Source organism: Muntiacus reevesi, chromosome 9 (assembly GCF_963930625.1).
Source record: "Muntiacus reevesi chromosome 9, mMunRee1.1, whole genome shotgun sequence".
Lineage (NCBI taxonomy): Eukaryota > Metazoa > Chordata > Mammalia > Artiodactyla > Cervidae > Muntiacus > Muntiacus reevesi.
Window position 1 is genome coordinate 8336873 of NC_089257.1, and position 16035 is coordinate 8352907.

Here is a 16035-nt window from a genome sequence, read left to right on the forward strand (position 1 = left end):
GGAGAGAAAGAGCAAGGCTCTGTATTAATCTAGCAAGGAGATCTTAGGCTCTGCATGTCCCTAATCTGTGAAGTTTCTAAGAGAAATACTATTTTAGAGTCAAAATGCTCATCAAGCATGAACAAATCAAACGGCTCTTTTTTCAATATAAAAGGAATTTCCAAAATTACTGTGAATACTTAGGCAATGGAGAGGACAGTGTCCTCAGAGCTTATGATCACAAGCTTTATGATCAGAAATCATTTAAAAGGTACTTAAATATGCTGTGCTGTCCTGGATTGACCCCTAGAACGGAAAAGTGATAGAGGGGGAAAAGTTAGTGAAACATGAATAAAATCTTATGCTTCTTTAAGAGTAATACAGCAACATTCATTCCACAGTTTTGACAAATGTGCTACCAGTAATGTTAGATGATAATTATTAGGGGAAAATAACCGAGGACTAGACAGAAACTCTATATTATCTTGGCAACTTTTCAATTAATCTAAAATTATTCCAAAATGAAAAGTTAATTAAAATAATATAACAATTGCTCACTTTCCAATATAAAAAAATCTAGAAGCTACAGATTTATAGTCATGTGTCCCTGAAGAAACCACGAAGCTTCTGAGTCCTTTCCCATAAAATCGAGTGACATTTGTTCACGCTGCTGACCTGTGAGTGTCAAATAAAACAGTTACTATGAACGGCTTTTCAATGTATAATTCAACAGGGAGATGTGTAATGTTGACATAAGCTTTAATTTTAAATAGTATTTAGATGTACAAAGTGCATTGAAGAATTGAATCCATCATAAAAACAAACCAGGTTTCTAAGTCAGATTTTTAAATAATGATGTCTTCTAAATTGCAACGAAACAGCTTCATTCATATTATCTAATTGGGAAATGTTTTAGCAAATATTTTTAGAGGCATAAAAATCACTGTATTTCTCATATAAGTAACCCCAACCCTAAAAATTATTCTAAAACTGAAATGAAGTGATATAAGTTTTATGGAAGATGATATTTCATTTATAAAAAAATCAGAAATATCTAAAATGTTGAACAAGATGTTTATGTAATTCAGTCTAATATAAATTTATAACAAAATATGCTATGAATGAAACACTAATTAATAATATAAAGACATACTTAGTGAAGAAGTTTTGCAGCATGTTATATGAAAAATTATAGCAACCCTACTCATCTATACAGACATCCTAATTTAATTTTTAAAATCAAGAAGAGAATGTATGAAGATAGTAGAGACTTTATTTTCAAGATGCATTTTGAAATAATTACAAGAAAAGTTAACATTAAAAATAAATTTTAAAGCCCACAACATCATATTATTCATCACCTAAGTATTTGTTCAGGAAAAAATGATGTTTGAAGATAATTTTATTACTTCTCCCGTGTAATTAATTTGTACTGGTGGAACAAGCATGCTAACATAACATAGAATCTTGTACTAAAAGTATTTACCTGCTGTAAAGAATCCACGGATAGCCAAATCATAGGCCTAGCCCTCCCTATCAATTTTAACTACATATATTTCTCTTGGAAACAGCTTGCTCTGTTCATATTTCTGAGAGAATGTCTCACAGACTTCCCTTTCCTGACAGCCGTATTCTTCAGACGCTGGAGATGCTCAGCAGATTGCTGAGGGCCCTTCACACCGTGAACTGTGGGCTCTGAGCCGTCTCTCGGATCTGGGGCCCTGGAAATTTTGCCTCCTGCCTCTTACTGTTTTTTCCAATTCATTTTGGCAGCAACACTATTCTAGCATTGATCATTCTGAAAATAATATAGAAATCCCTGTGTCTAATTTAAAGCTGACATAGTTATTATACAATAGTTTACATAATAGTGTTATAAAATAAATATACTATTCAAAATTATGTGAGAAATTAGGGATAAGGATATCATTATATGCAGTGTTTTCTATTTTAATATTAAATTAATAGATTAAAAACCCATTCTAATTACCTTCCAAGTTAAATTGCTTGAATCCACTGAATTTTTATCCAACACTGCTATTTGCTTCAACAATAATAGTTTAATTTTTCATCTATCTAAATATATTCTTTTCCTTTACAGCCTGAGAAATGTGTTCTCTTCAGATTTAAGATCTTTTTCTCTCACCTCAACATTGCTCTGCTGATTTCCCTGAAAGTCTCACCTTCTATATTCTCACTATTTGGGGAATTTAGAAAAATAACCTTTCAGTGTCCTTCCTGATGGATGCCTGAGCCTTTTTTCCTTCTGTTGTCCTAGTGATTTAATTCATATTAAGAGAGAGAAAAAGCCACAACAACTAGCACTAAAGCAGTTAGAAACTTCAGTCATTTAAATATTCTTGAACAACTCTGCAGCAGAAATTTAATGCTATTTATGACATCAAGTGTACGTAGAGAAAATTAAATGAGCAAATTTAAAAACAGAAGACTGCTCTGTCAGTTGAGTAAGACACTATTGCCCCTCATGTCCTTTCCTGGGCCATTCTTTAGTGCTTTTTGTGGGAAATTAACTGCTGCATTACATATGAATAGCTCTCTAAATAAATCACCTTCCTTCTACATTGATATTATGTAGTCCACTTTTTAAATCTAAAACACTAGGATGAGGGGTCTATGAATGATAAATAAAACATATTAAGAAACAATAATTAAATGATAACAAATTAAGAAACAGTAATGATAAATGATAACATATCAACAAACAGTAAATAAAATGCTATCGACTAGCTCTAACAAAAATACTCAGATGTTTCATTTTATAGTTATTTGGATTTAACTTGAAGATAAAAAACTGATGATATCTCTAATTTCATTAGACTTGAACAGGAACTTGCAACCCTCCAAAAATGTTTGTATTCAAACAGCCGCTATATATTCAACACTTAAATTATGTCATCCTACCTAATTAATTCCTCATGTATTACTTTATTTGTTTCCAAATCCTTTGGCCTTGTGAACATACAATCTCCATTAAAAATAAACATTCTGAGGGCAAAAAGGTTTATAGAACTGGCCCAAATGTACACAACTAAGGGATAGATCACAGCTTGCCTTGAACTTGGGAGCCTACCCCACAATACCCATAATTTTACAAACTACATTACAATCTAAATTCACCTGTGAATATGCAAAATGTGAATTATAAATCTCACCATGTGTCAGTCTCTTGAAAATTCTCGTAATGGTAGTATGCTTCTCTCTATGGCAAAAAACCCATTCAATAGCTGGTCAAAATGTGAAATATAAAATTTCTAAGTCTTACTTCTACACCTAAGAAAGAGAGATATTGCAATTCTGGTAAATGAGGTAAAGAATTTTCCCTACTGATTCTCAAACACTGTCTTCATGGTCTCAATGAAAACATAAAGAAGCAAAAGTTTCCTCCTTGACCTGTAAGTGGAATTTAAACAGGTTTCCCTGAGAGGTCATGAACCTTAGAATTGGATCTCAGCTCCCCTCAGGGTATGGGAATTTCCCATCATTATAGTTTTCCAAGACACAGTTATTTATGGTTTGACTTGCTCAAGTGTTTGTAAAAATTTTATGACCCCAATCAGTTAGCTTGGTTGTTATTTTTTTTTTTTTTTTGGCTTTTCCTGGGCTGCTTCTATTTGTAGATGCTTTCAATTCCCTTCATGTTCAGAAAGAGAAAACTGTATAAATTAGGACAAAACATAGTCCCTTTGCAGAGGGCGATGAAATGCGTGTTTATTTGCTAAATGCAAAAGATGACTTCTGGGATAAGGCACAGCATCAATCCAGAAAGGCATGTGCTGTGTGGGGACTAGAGCAACAGTCATGCTTACTAAAGAGTGACAGTTTTATGTGTGAATGTTTTTCATGCAAAAACCTATACATTAATCCAAATTCCGCTTTTCTTCTCTCAGTACTCGATATGCCATAATTTTGAAATTAATTAAAAGTACAATTTCCAGATCTTAAATAAATCTTTCTCTTTTAATTTTTTTTTTTTTAAGAGCAAGATTAACTGTTTACTCTGATGGACTATAGCATTGCAATTGAAGCTGGAGGGAAAACCGGGGCTTAGCTCATGAGGTCCCTGCAGAGAGTCTATACCAGTGATGTGCCCCTCATGTATTCTACTTATTTTTAATGCTTAGTCACACTCCCCAGAATGAAGCACTGTTGAAGTGATTCATCAGAAAGGTAAATATTCGTAATTGCCTAGACCTCATTTGCACATGGTATTAAGGGACAAGTGCTATTAGATTTTCAATGAAATTTTAGATCCTTTTCCTGACATGGAATAGCCATCGGACACAGACCAACCACACTCCTAGAGGGGATATTTTAAAATTACAACTCAACAGCAGGACTCCTGCAATTAATCCTGGAATCCTGGTTCCTACTTCAAAGCACATGTAGCATCTTTTACTTTATTCCAAGTCCTGATTTACTTAATCCTTTATTATTTGCTTCAGCTAGAGGAAGTGAGTAGGATAAGAAATAATATTGTGATAATTGGATGGGGCAGATAATGTAACAGGCATGTTATAGAAATAGGGTAAATTGAGAAAAACCTTACAAATCAGAAAAGAGAGAAGGACATGAGGGGATGATGTAGAGGGGAGTTAGTGACAATATGGCTCTTCCAGAATTTATCCAATAGTCCATGCTTCCTGACAGATTAAAATTCCATACTGAAAATTAATTAATTAAATTATAGCATTTATATTAAATCTACAAACACAAAGGACTCAAGTCTGAACCATTTCTTCTGTTCTTTAGGATTCATTATTCATGGGAATATAGCAAAAAATTTACAAGCTAAAGCCTTGTGGTATGTTCTCAGTTCAGTTCAGTTCAGTTGCTCAGTCGTGTCTGACTCTTTGCAACCCCATGAACCGCAGCACGCCAGGCCTCCCTGTCCATCTCCAATTCCCGGAGTTTAACCAAAACATATCCAGAGAGTTGGTGATGCCATCCAACCATCTCATCCTCTATCATCCCCTTCTCCTCCTGCCCTCAATCTTTCCCAGCATCAGGGTCTTTTCAAATCAGTCAGCTCTTCGCACCAGGTAGCCAAAATATTGGAGTTTCAGCTTCAACATCAGTCCTTCCAATGGACACTCAGGATTGATTTCCCTTAGGATGAACTCCTTGCAGTCCAAGGAACTCTCAAGAGTCTTCTCCAACATCACAGTTCAGAAGCATCAATTCTTTTGCACTCAGCTTTCTTTATAGTCCAACTTTCACATCCATACATGACCACTGTAAAAACCATAGCCTTAACTAGATGGACCTTTGTGGACAAAGTAGTGTCTCTGGTTTTTCACATGCTGACTATGTTGGTCATAACTTTCCTTCCAAGGAGTAAGTGTCTTTTAATTTCATGTCTGCAATCACCATCTGCAGTGATTTTGGAGCCCAGAAAAATAAAGTCAGCCATTGTTTCCACTGTTTCCCCATCTATCTGCCATGAAGTGATGGGAATGGATGCCATGATCTTAGTTTTCTGAATGTTGAGCTTTAAGCCAACTTTTTCATGCTCCTATTTCACTTTCATCAAGAGGCTCTTTAGTTCTTCTTCACTTTCTGCCATAAGCGTGGTGTCATCTGCATATCTGAGGTTATTGATATTTCCCATCCCAGCTTGTGCTTCATCCAGGCCAGAGTTTCTCATGATGTACTCTGCATATAAGTTAAACAAGCAGGGTGACAATATACAGCCTTGACGTACTCATTTTCCTATTTGGAACCAGTCTGTTGTTCCATGTCCAGTTCTAACTGTTGCTTCCTGACCAGCATACAGATTTCTCAAGAGGCAGGTCAGGCAGTCTGGTATTCCCATCTCTTTCAGAATTTTCCACAGTTTATTGTGATTCACACAGTCAAAGCTTTGGCATAGTCAGTCAATAAAGCAGAAATATACATTTTTCTGGAACTCTCTTGCTTTTTTTGATGATCCAGCAGATGTTGGCAATTTGAACTCTGGTTCCTCTGCCTCTTTAAAACCAGCTTGACCATCTGGACATTCACGGTTCACATATTGCTGAAGCCTGGCTTGAAGAATTTTGAGCATTACTTTGCTAGTGTGTGAGATGAGTGCAATTGTGCGGTAGTTTGAGCATTCTTTGGCATTGCCTTTCTTAGGGATTGGAATGAAAACTGACCTTTTCCAGTCCTGTGGCCACTGCTGAGTTTTTCAAATTTGCTGACATATTGAGTGCAGCACTTTCACAACATCATCTTTTAGGATTTGAAATTGCTCAACTATAATTCCATCACCTCCACTAGCTTTGTTCATAGTTACACTTGCTAAGGCCCATTTGACTTCACATTCCAGAATCAGCTCCCTTATGATTATACAGTGGAAATGAGAAGTAGATTTTTTTTTTTTTTAATTTTTATTTTTCAGTGGGTTTTGTCATACATTGATATGAATCAGCCATAGAGTTACACAAATTCCCCATCCCGGTCTCCCATCCCACCTCCCTCTCCACCCGATTCCTCTGGATCTTCCCAGCCCAACAGGCCCGAGCACTTGACTCATGCCTCCCACCTGGGCTGGTGGTCTGTTTCACCACAGATAGTATACATGCTGTTCTTTTGAAACATCCCACCCTCCCCTTCTCCCACAGAGTTCAAAAGTCTGTTCTGTACTTCTGCGTCTCTTCTTCTGCCCTGCATATAGGGCCATCGTTACCATCTTTCTAAATTCCGTATATATCTGTTAGTATACTGTAATGTTCTTTATCTTTCTGGCTCACCTCACTCTGTATAATGGGCTCCAGTTTCATCCATCTCATTAGAACTGATTCAAATGAATTCTTTTTAACGGCTGAGTAATATTCCATGGTGTATATGTACCACAGCTTCCTTATCCATTCATCTGCTGATGGGCATCTAGGTTGCTTCCATGTCCTGGCTATTATAAACAGTGCTGCGATGAACATTGGGGTGCACGTGTCTCTTTCAGATCTGGATTCCTCAGTGTGTATGCCCAGAAGTGGTATTGCTGGGTCATATGGCAGTTCTATTTCCAGTTTTTTAAGAAATCTCCACACTGCTCTCCATAGTGGCTGTACTAGTTTGCATTCCCACCAACAGTGTAAGAGAGTTCCCTTTTCTCCACACCCTCTCCAGCATTTATTGCTTGTAGACTTTTGGATAGCAGCCATCCTGACTGGCGTGTAATGGTACCTCATTGTGGTTTTGATTTGCATTTCTCTGATAATGAGTGATGTGGAGCATCTTTTCATGTGTTTGTTAGCCATCTGTATGTCTTCTTTGGAGAAATGTCTGTTTAGTTCTTTGGTCCATTTTTTGATTGGGTCATTTATTTTTCTGGAATTGAACTGCAGGAGTTGCTTGTATATTTTTGAGATTAATCCTTTGTCTGTTTCTTCATTTGCTATTATTTTCTCCCAATCTGAGGGCTGTCTTTTCACCTTAATTATAGTTTCCTTTGTTGTGCAAAAGCTTTTAAGTTTCATTAGGTCCCATTTGTTTATTTTTGCTTTTATTTCCAATATTCTGGGAGGTGGGTCATAGAAGATCTTGCTGTGATTTATGTCAGAGAGTGTTTTGCCTATGTTCTCCTCTAGGAGTTTTATAGTTTCTGGTCTTACATTTAGATCTTTAATCCATTTTGAGTTTATTTTTGTGTATGGTGTTAGAAAGTGTTCGAGTTTCATTCTTTTACAAGTGGTTGACCAGTTTTCCCAGCACCACTTGTTAAAGAGATTGTCTTTTTTCCATTGTATATCCTTGCCTCCTTTGTCAAAGATAAGGTGTCCATAGGTTCGTGGATTTATCTCTGGGCTTTCTATTCTGTTCCATTGATCTATATTTCTGTCTTTGTGCCAGTACCATACTGTCTTGATGACTGTGGCTTTGTAGTAGAGTCTGAAGTCAGGCAGGTTGATTCCTCCAGTTCCATTCTTCTTTCTCAAGATTACTTTGACTATTCGAGGTTTTTTGTATTTCCATACAAATTGTGAAATTATTTGTTCTAGTTCTGTGAAAAATACCGTTGGTAGCTTGATAGGGATTGCATTGAATCTATAGATTGCTTTGGGTAGAATAGCCATTTTGACAATATTGATTCTTCCAATCCATGAACACGGTATGTTTCTCCATCTGTTTGTGTCCTCTTTGATTTCTTTCATCAGTGTTTTATAGTTTTCTGTGTATATGCAAAAATCCTTAACAAAATTCTAGCAAACAGAATCCAACAACATATTAAAAAAATCATACACCATGACCAAGTGGGCTTTATCCCAGGAATGCAAGGATTCTTTAATATCCGCAAATTGATCAACGTAATACACCACATTAACAAATTGGAAGATAAAAACCATATGATTATCTCAATAGATGCAGAGAAAGCCTTTGACAAATTCAACACTCATTTATGATTAAAACTCTCCAGAAAGCAGGAATAGAAGGAACATACCTCAACATAATAAAAGCTATATATGACAAACCCACAGCAAGCATCACCCTCAATGGTGAAAAAATTGAAAGCATTTCCTCTGAAATCAGGAACAAGACAAGGATGCCCACTCTCACCACTACTATTCAACATAGTGTTGGAAGTTTTGGCCACAGCAATCAGAGCAGAAAAAGACGTAAAAGGAATCCAGATAGGAAAAGAAGAAGTGAAACTCTCGCTGTTAGCAGATGACATGATCCTCTACATAGAAAACCCTAAAGACTCTTCCAGAAAATTACTAGAGCTAATCAATGAATATAGTAAAGTTGCAGGATATAAAATTAACACACAGAAATCCCTTGCATTCCTATATACTAACAATGAAAAAACAGAAAGAGAAATTAAGGAAACAATACCATTCACCATTGCAACAAAAAGAATAAAATACTTAGGAGTATATCTTCCTAGAGAAGTAGATTTAAGGGATTAGATCTGATAGAGTGCCCGATGAACTATGGACGGAGGTTCATGACATTGTACAGGAGACAAGGATCAAGACCATCCCCAAGAAAAAGAGATGCAAAAAAGCAAAATGACTGCCTGAGGAGGCCTTACAAATAGCTGTGAAAAGAAGAAAAGTGAAAAGCAAAGGAGAAAAGGAAAGATATTCCCATTTGAATGCAGAGTTCCAAAGAATAGCCAGGAGAGATAAGAAAGCCTTCCTCAGTGATCAATGCAAAGAAATAGAGAAAAACAATAGAATGGGAAAGACTAGAGATCTCTTCAAGAAAATTAGAGATACCAAGGGAACATTCACGCAAAGATGGGCTCAATAAAGGACAGAAATGGTATAAACCTAACAGAAGCAGAAGATATTAAGAAGAGGTGGCAAAACTACACAGAAGAACTGTACAAAAAAGATCTTCACAACCCAGATAATCATGATGGTGTGATCACTCACCCAGAGCCAGACATCCTGGAATGTGGTGTGTTCTAACAACTAGTAAATCTAGTTTTTTATTCTTCCCTTTTTTTCTTCTGTCACCAAATTTATTTAAAGAAAAGCACATATGAATATAATTTTAGAATTGTTATATCAATTTCCATGAAAATATGCTTTGTCATTGGGGCCAGTTTAAGAAATCTATTAGTCATTCAGGTGGAAATATCATGGAAGAATTTGGATTTCCAGGTCTCAACTTCAAAGAATCATTTCTCAAAGAAAGTGTGTCAAGAAAGATGGGATGAAACACTGCTGATGGATTCTGTAAGATGAGAAGTGAGTGATGACAGTTATGTGGAATAACATAGAGGGCACTGGTGACCCAGAAAAGAGAAGTTTAACTGAAGTGTGGCTGAAAGGATTTAAACAGAAGAGAAGGAGAGAAAGGGGAGACAAGTGTTAAAGAATCTCTTGTGTTTTGTAAGAAAGAAGAGAGAATGAAATGAAAGAGTAGCTGAAAAAGAAAAAGGAATCAATGGGAAATTTTACTTTAAAGGTGAAGGGTATAACAGATTTGCTTCTTTGCTGAAGTAAAATGATCAAATAAAAAGTGAAATGTCGATAAAATAGATATAGAAGCTATTTTTAGACCAATGCCCTCACGCAAACAAGAAGGAAATAAGGTCTAGTGTACAATAAAGAGGTTGATTGCTTTGCATAGGAGCATAGATAATGAATGCATTTTTAAGAGTAGGTAAGAAGGTAGCAAATATCTAAATGGGTGCTGGACAATTGGTAGATATAGTTGCAAGAATCTAAAGAAGTTCCCTTCAGATAGCTTACATTTTCAGAATGAAATAGGAAGTAAGCTTATTTAATGTCTCCAAATAAGTTGGATGTTTGCAGTAGTTTTTTGTGTTTTTTTAGGCCAATACTCTTCCTTCAAATTAAAATGTTATCTTTTACTACTTTGTAATGTCTTTGTATCAAAAATAGTGTTGAAATTTTCTATTCTGATACACAGATTAGATTATTTACAATCAATGATCTACAGTGAGTTTCTTTTAAAAAGCAGCAAGACCAAGATATGTTTCAAAATAAGAGCATTAAAGAACCAAACAAAAAAGGTGAGCAGTGAGCTGAAAAGTAATATGTTTTATGAATAAAGCTACTTCATGTGAAGAAACTAGGGAGCCCTACAGAAGAGAGAAGAGATTTGTGGAATCTAATTGCAGATAATAACTTCAGCATGAATGGTCAGAATGGCCTTACCTTTGTAGTAGAAAATGTAAATTCTGAACCTACTCTGATGCTAGAGAATTGCCAAAAATATTATTTAGCTTTAGGGATCTCATTATGAACCTTCTAATTCTCATAATTAAAATAGTAAAAGTGATCATCAGAAAGTTCTCACAGAGATCAACATTTACACACTGTCAGGACTGCAAGGAGATCCAACCAGTCCATCTAAAGGAGATCAGTCCTGGGTGTTCATTAGAAGGACTGATGTTGAAGCTGAAATTCCAATACTTTGGCCACCTGATGTGAAGAGTTGACTCACTTGAAAATCCCTGATGCTGAGAAAGATTGAAGGCAGGAGGAGAAGGGGACGACAGAGGATGAGATGGTTGGATGGCATCACCGACTCAATGGACGTGGGTTTGGGTGGACTCCAGGAGCTGGTGATGGACAGGGAGGCCTGGCATGCTGCGGTCCATGGGGTCGCAAAGAGTCAGACACAACTGAGCCACTGAACTGAAACTGAGCAATTTCTTCTTCTTCTTTGACATGAGGCAAGAAAAATAATTATTAGGTGAATCCAGATGTTCAACTTTAAGATATTGTAGGCAGCCAGTAAACATTACGCTCTGTTATGACGTAGCAAAAATCAAATGGACGCTCCCTGCCAGGTCAAGTGCATGCGTTCCAAGTTGCTTCAGTCATGGCCTACTCTTTACGACCCTATGGAGCCCACCAGGCTCCTCTATTCGTGGGATTTTCCAGGCAAGAATACTGGAGTAGGTCCCCATGCCTTCCACCAAGGGATCTTCCTGACTCTGGGATTGAACTAGCATTTCTTATGTCTCCTGCATTGGCAGTCATGTTCTTTACCACTAGCATCATCTGGGAAGCCTATGTGCAAAGATGTTTGATGCTAAATTGCAGAGTCATCCATAAACACATGGAGGATTTGATTTTTAATTATTATTCTAATCAAAATTATTCTGATGCCCATAAATCTTTTTGAACTTATAAGTCAAAAAACAACAGATTTCTTGATCAAAAGAAATTTGTTTAATTTTCACATCTTGCCTTGCATCAGAAGAAACCTGTGTAATTTTCACATCTCACCTTACATCACATTCCCTCCTGTCCACTGATTATCCTGACCTTCTTCTATTCAAGCTGGCTTCTACCTTATAAGTTTTTCACAAACTTTTCAGGAGTCCCTTGAAATGCTCTTCTCATGGATGTGTTTAAGGATGATTCTATCTCATCATTTAGGTCTCAGTTTAGAAGTAACCTCTCAGAAAAGCCCCACTGTCCACCTAACTAAAGTTGTCTGGTCCCATAGGCACCATTCCATTACAGTTTCTGACAATCTGTTAACACTTCATGACTTTGTTTTCATTTCTATGTATTGTCTCCTGCACTAGAATGCAATTCCCAAGGTAAAAGAGAAGCATCACATTATTCATGACAGGTGTCCCTTATCGGACACCTCATACAATGTAACCAAATATTCTTCAGTAAATAAATGAACCTCAAATTTTTTGAAAATAGCTGATGATAACTAACATGAAATATCTACTGTACACATGTTTTGTGTATAAAAATAAATACTGGCTTAAGTATTGTCTTTGCTTTAAATACTATGACTGATATTGTAACTATTTCTATCATATATACTATGTATTTTTAAAGCTAAGAAAACTATAACAGAATGCTAATTTAGTCTAAGACATTAGATTTCCCATATGCTAGGTAAGGGAGACTTTTAAAAAGATATCAGTGTCTCTCTGCTGCTGCTGCTGCTGCTGCTAAGTCACTTCAGTCATGTCAAACTCTCTGCAACCCCACAGACGGCAGCCCACCAGGCTCCCCCGTCCCTGGGATTCTCCAGGCAAGAACACTGGAGTGGGCTGCCATTTCCTTCTCCAATGCATGAAAGTGAAAAGCAAAAGTGAAGTCACTCAGTCGTGTCCGACTCTTCACAACCCCATGGATTGCAGCCCACCAGGCTCCTCCGTCCATGGGATTTTCCAGGTGAGAGTACTCTCTAGTGACAGACAAAGCAAGATCTGGAGGAAAAGAAATGTCATTTGGATTTTAGAATCCAGCTCTATGATGTAACAGCAAGAAAAATTTTCCCACAGTTAAAGAAAAATTTAGACCTTTACAGAGTTACTTTTTTTCATAAAGGCCATAGCTACAGACACTAGATTCTGAAGTATCTTGACTCCCAGTGTGAGTGATTCTTATTCTGCTTCTCTAAAGGAGAAATAACAGCAGCAGAGAATTTTGGCAGTGCTGTATTCCTTATTAAATAGTAAAGTACTGAGTACAGTACTAATCTGAAATTGTGTTTGCTTCCGAAAGTTTCCAGAAAAGACACTTGGAAACATGCAAACCAGGTAATTCTAACTCCTGTATTGTATATATACATACACACACACAGAGAGACATATATACTCACCTCTATTTTTCAGTATTAATTTGTAATATTAAAAAAACAAGTTACTTTTAAACTTATATTCATTCAAAGACATTTATTAAGCACCTACTAGCTTACTGACAGTGTTCTATCCATAGTATGAAGCAGTAAACATAATCTCTGACCTTACAAGGATTACAAATTTGTTCGAAGGAAAAGATAAAATAAAATCCAAGAAATAATTTTTAAAGTATAGTTTGTGACTTTGATACTAAGGATATAATCAGATGAAGAGTTAAAGAGTAACTTAGAAGAATGGCTAGAGAAAGCCATCAGGGAAAACTTGTCTAAGGAAATGAGAGTTCATCTAAAAGAGGGGGAAAAATGAGATAGAGGCAGAGAAGAAAAACTCTGGGAAAGAGAATTTCAGGTGTAAGCAGAGTAAGAAAAACAAAAGCCCCAAACTGGAAAAGGCTTGAATTACTCATAAGGCAGGATAGGAAAATAGAGAGAAAGAGAAAGTGGCCAGAGCCTTGTGAGAAAGGGAATGGAGCCCAAAATGCACTGGAGAGGTGGGGAATAACAGGATTACAGAATCTTCACCTGATTTGCATGACTAAATGATGCCAGTGACTGCTGTATCCTCAATAGATTGGAATGAATGGGAAGGTAAAGGCACCCTGTATGCAGGTCAGGAAGCAGCAGTTAGAACTGGACATGGAACAACAGACTGGTTCCAATTGGGAAAGGAGTACATCAAGGCTCTATATAGTCACCCTGCTTATTAATTTATATGCAGAGTACATCAGGAGAAATGCTGGGCTGGATGAAGCACAAGTTGGAATCAAGATTAATGGGAGAAATATCAGTAACCTCAGATATGCAGATGACACCATCCTTATGGCAGAAAGTGAAGAAGAACTAAAGAGCCTCTTGATGAAAGTGAAAGAGGAGAGTGAAAAAGTTGGCTTAAAGCTCAACATTCAGAAAACTAAGATCATGGCATCCACTCCCATCACTTCATGGCAGATAGATGGGGAAACAATGGAAACAATGGCTGACTTTATTTTTCTGGGCTCCAAAATCACTGCAGATGGTAATTGCAGTAATGAAATTAAAAGACACTTACTCCTTGGAAGGAAAGTTATGACCAACCTATACAGCATGTGAAAAATCAGAGACATTACTTTGCCCACAAAGGTCCGTCTAATCAAGGCTATGGTTTTTCCAGTGGTGTATGGATGTGAAAGTTGGACTATAAAGAAAGCCGAATGCCGAAGAATTGATGCTTTTGAAATGTGGTGTTGGAGAACTGTGGTGTTGGAGAACTCCTTGAATTGCAAGGAGATCCAACCAGTCCATCCTAAAGGACATTAGTCCTGGGTGTTTATTGGAAGGACCGATGTTGAAGCTGAAACTCCAATACTTTGCCCACCTCATGCAGAGAGCTGACTGATTTGAAAAGACCCTGATGCTGGGAAAGATTGAGTGCAGGAGGAGAAGGGGACAACAGAGGATGTTGGATGTTGGATGGCATCACCGACTCAATGGACATGAGTTTGAGTAAACTCCGGGAGTTGGTGATGAACAGGGAGGCCTGGCATGCTGCGATTCACGGGGTTTCAAAGAGTCAGACACGACTGAGCAACTGAACTGAACTGAACTGAACTGAAAGGCACATTGTCCTTGTAAGAAAGAACTGCTCTTGGCATGAGAGCTAATGACCACACAAGGCCCTTGTTTCATCCACAGTTTCCTCATAGCGCTTTTCACCTCCATGTTCCTCAAGGTGTAGATCAGGGGATTTAACATGGGTGCAACGATGGTGAAGGACACAGCCATTGCCTTGTCTATGGGGTAAGTGACCACAGGCCTCACGTACAAGAAAATACAAGGCATGAAGAGCATGAAGACCACCATGAGGTGGGAGCCACAGGTGGAGAGGGCTTTACGCCGCCCTTCAGAACTGCAGGACTTCAGGGAGCAGAGAATGACCACATAAGAGGTGACGAGGATGATGAAGATGGTGAGACACATCACCCCGCTGTTGAGGATGACCAAGAGGCCCGGGGTGCAGGGGTCCATGCAGGCCAGTTTCAGCAACGGAAACAAATCACACGTGAAATGATCAATGACGTTGGGACCGCAGAAGGGAATTTGATACATGAAGAGAAGCTGCACAGTTGCATGGATAAATGCCCCCACCCATGACCCTCCCAGTAGGAGGCAGCACACAGGAGGCCTCATGGTGGTCTTGTAGTGAAGAGGCTTACAGATGGCCACGTAACGGTCATAGGCCATCACAGTGAGAAGGATGATGCCCACTCCCCCAAAGAAGTGCTCAGCGAAGAGCTGGGCCATGCAGGCTTTGCGCGAGATGGCGGTGCTCTCAGAGAGGGAGTCCACGATCAACTTGGGGGCAACGACGGAAGAGTAGGTGACATCCATGACGGACAAGGAGGCAAGGAAAAAATACATGGGTGACCTCAGGCTCTGACTTGTGACCACAGTTACCGCAGTGAGAAGGTTCCCCAAAACGGTGGACACGTACATGATTAGAAACGCAGCAGAGAGTATTTTCCGCAGCTCTGGGTTCTTTGCAATGCCCAAGGGAATGAATTCCGTCACATTGTTGGCGTTCCCCATTTACTGCGGGCTGGTGTAAGCTTATCTCTCTAAGCTGGAAAATCTACAAAAGAGTATTATTCTAAGTTAGTAATTATTACAAATTTGGGATTTTTATTTTTTGGACTCTCTCTCACACCGTCTTGACTTACCTTTTCCTTCAGCCATCAGTACAGCAGCTAGCAGCCAACAGTCGTATCCTGATAACACCTTGATCCCTGTCATTACCCCTGTAAAACCTCTAACCAGTGTATCTCTTGCTTTTCTGACACTTGCTGCTTGAGACACTTAGAAGATCCTGGTTCATCACCCTGGGATGTAAACTATGTGGTAATATGGAGAATTAGCATACCTTTAGGAAAGCCTAGATCGCCAGTCGATAGGAGCCAGTGGATAGACGGTAACCAGCCTAGC

The 16035-nt window shown here is 38.0% G+C and overlaps 1 protein-coding gene across 1 annotated transcript; it reads right to left on the reverse strand.

The window, feature by feature from the left end:
* Nucleotides 1-562: 562 nt before the first annotated feature.
* LOC136175475 (olfactory receptor 4C6-like) lies at nt 563-15642 on the reverse strand. The gene is made up of 2 exons (XM_065945757.1): nt 14676-15642; nt 563-654 (listed from the first exon to the last, which is right to left on the reverse strand). The coding sequence occupies exons 1-2, from the start codon at nt 15640-15642 to the stop codon at nt 563-565; spliced, it is 1059 nt and encodes a 352-aa protein (XP_065801829.1).
* Between the last annotated feature and the right edge of the window lie 393 nt (nt 15643-16035).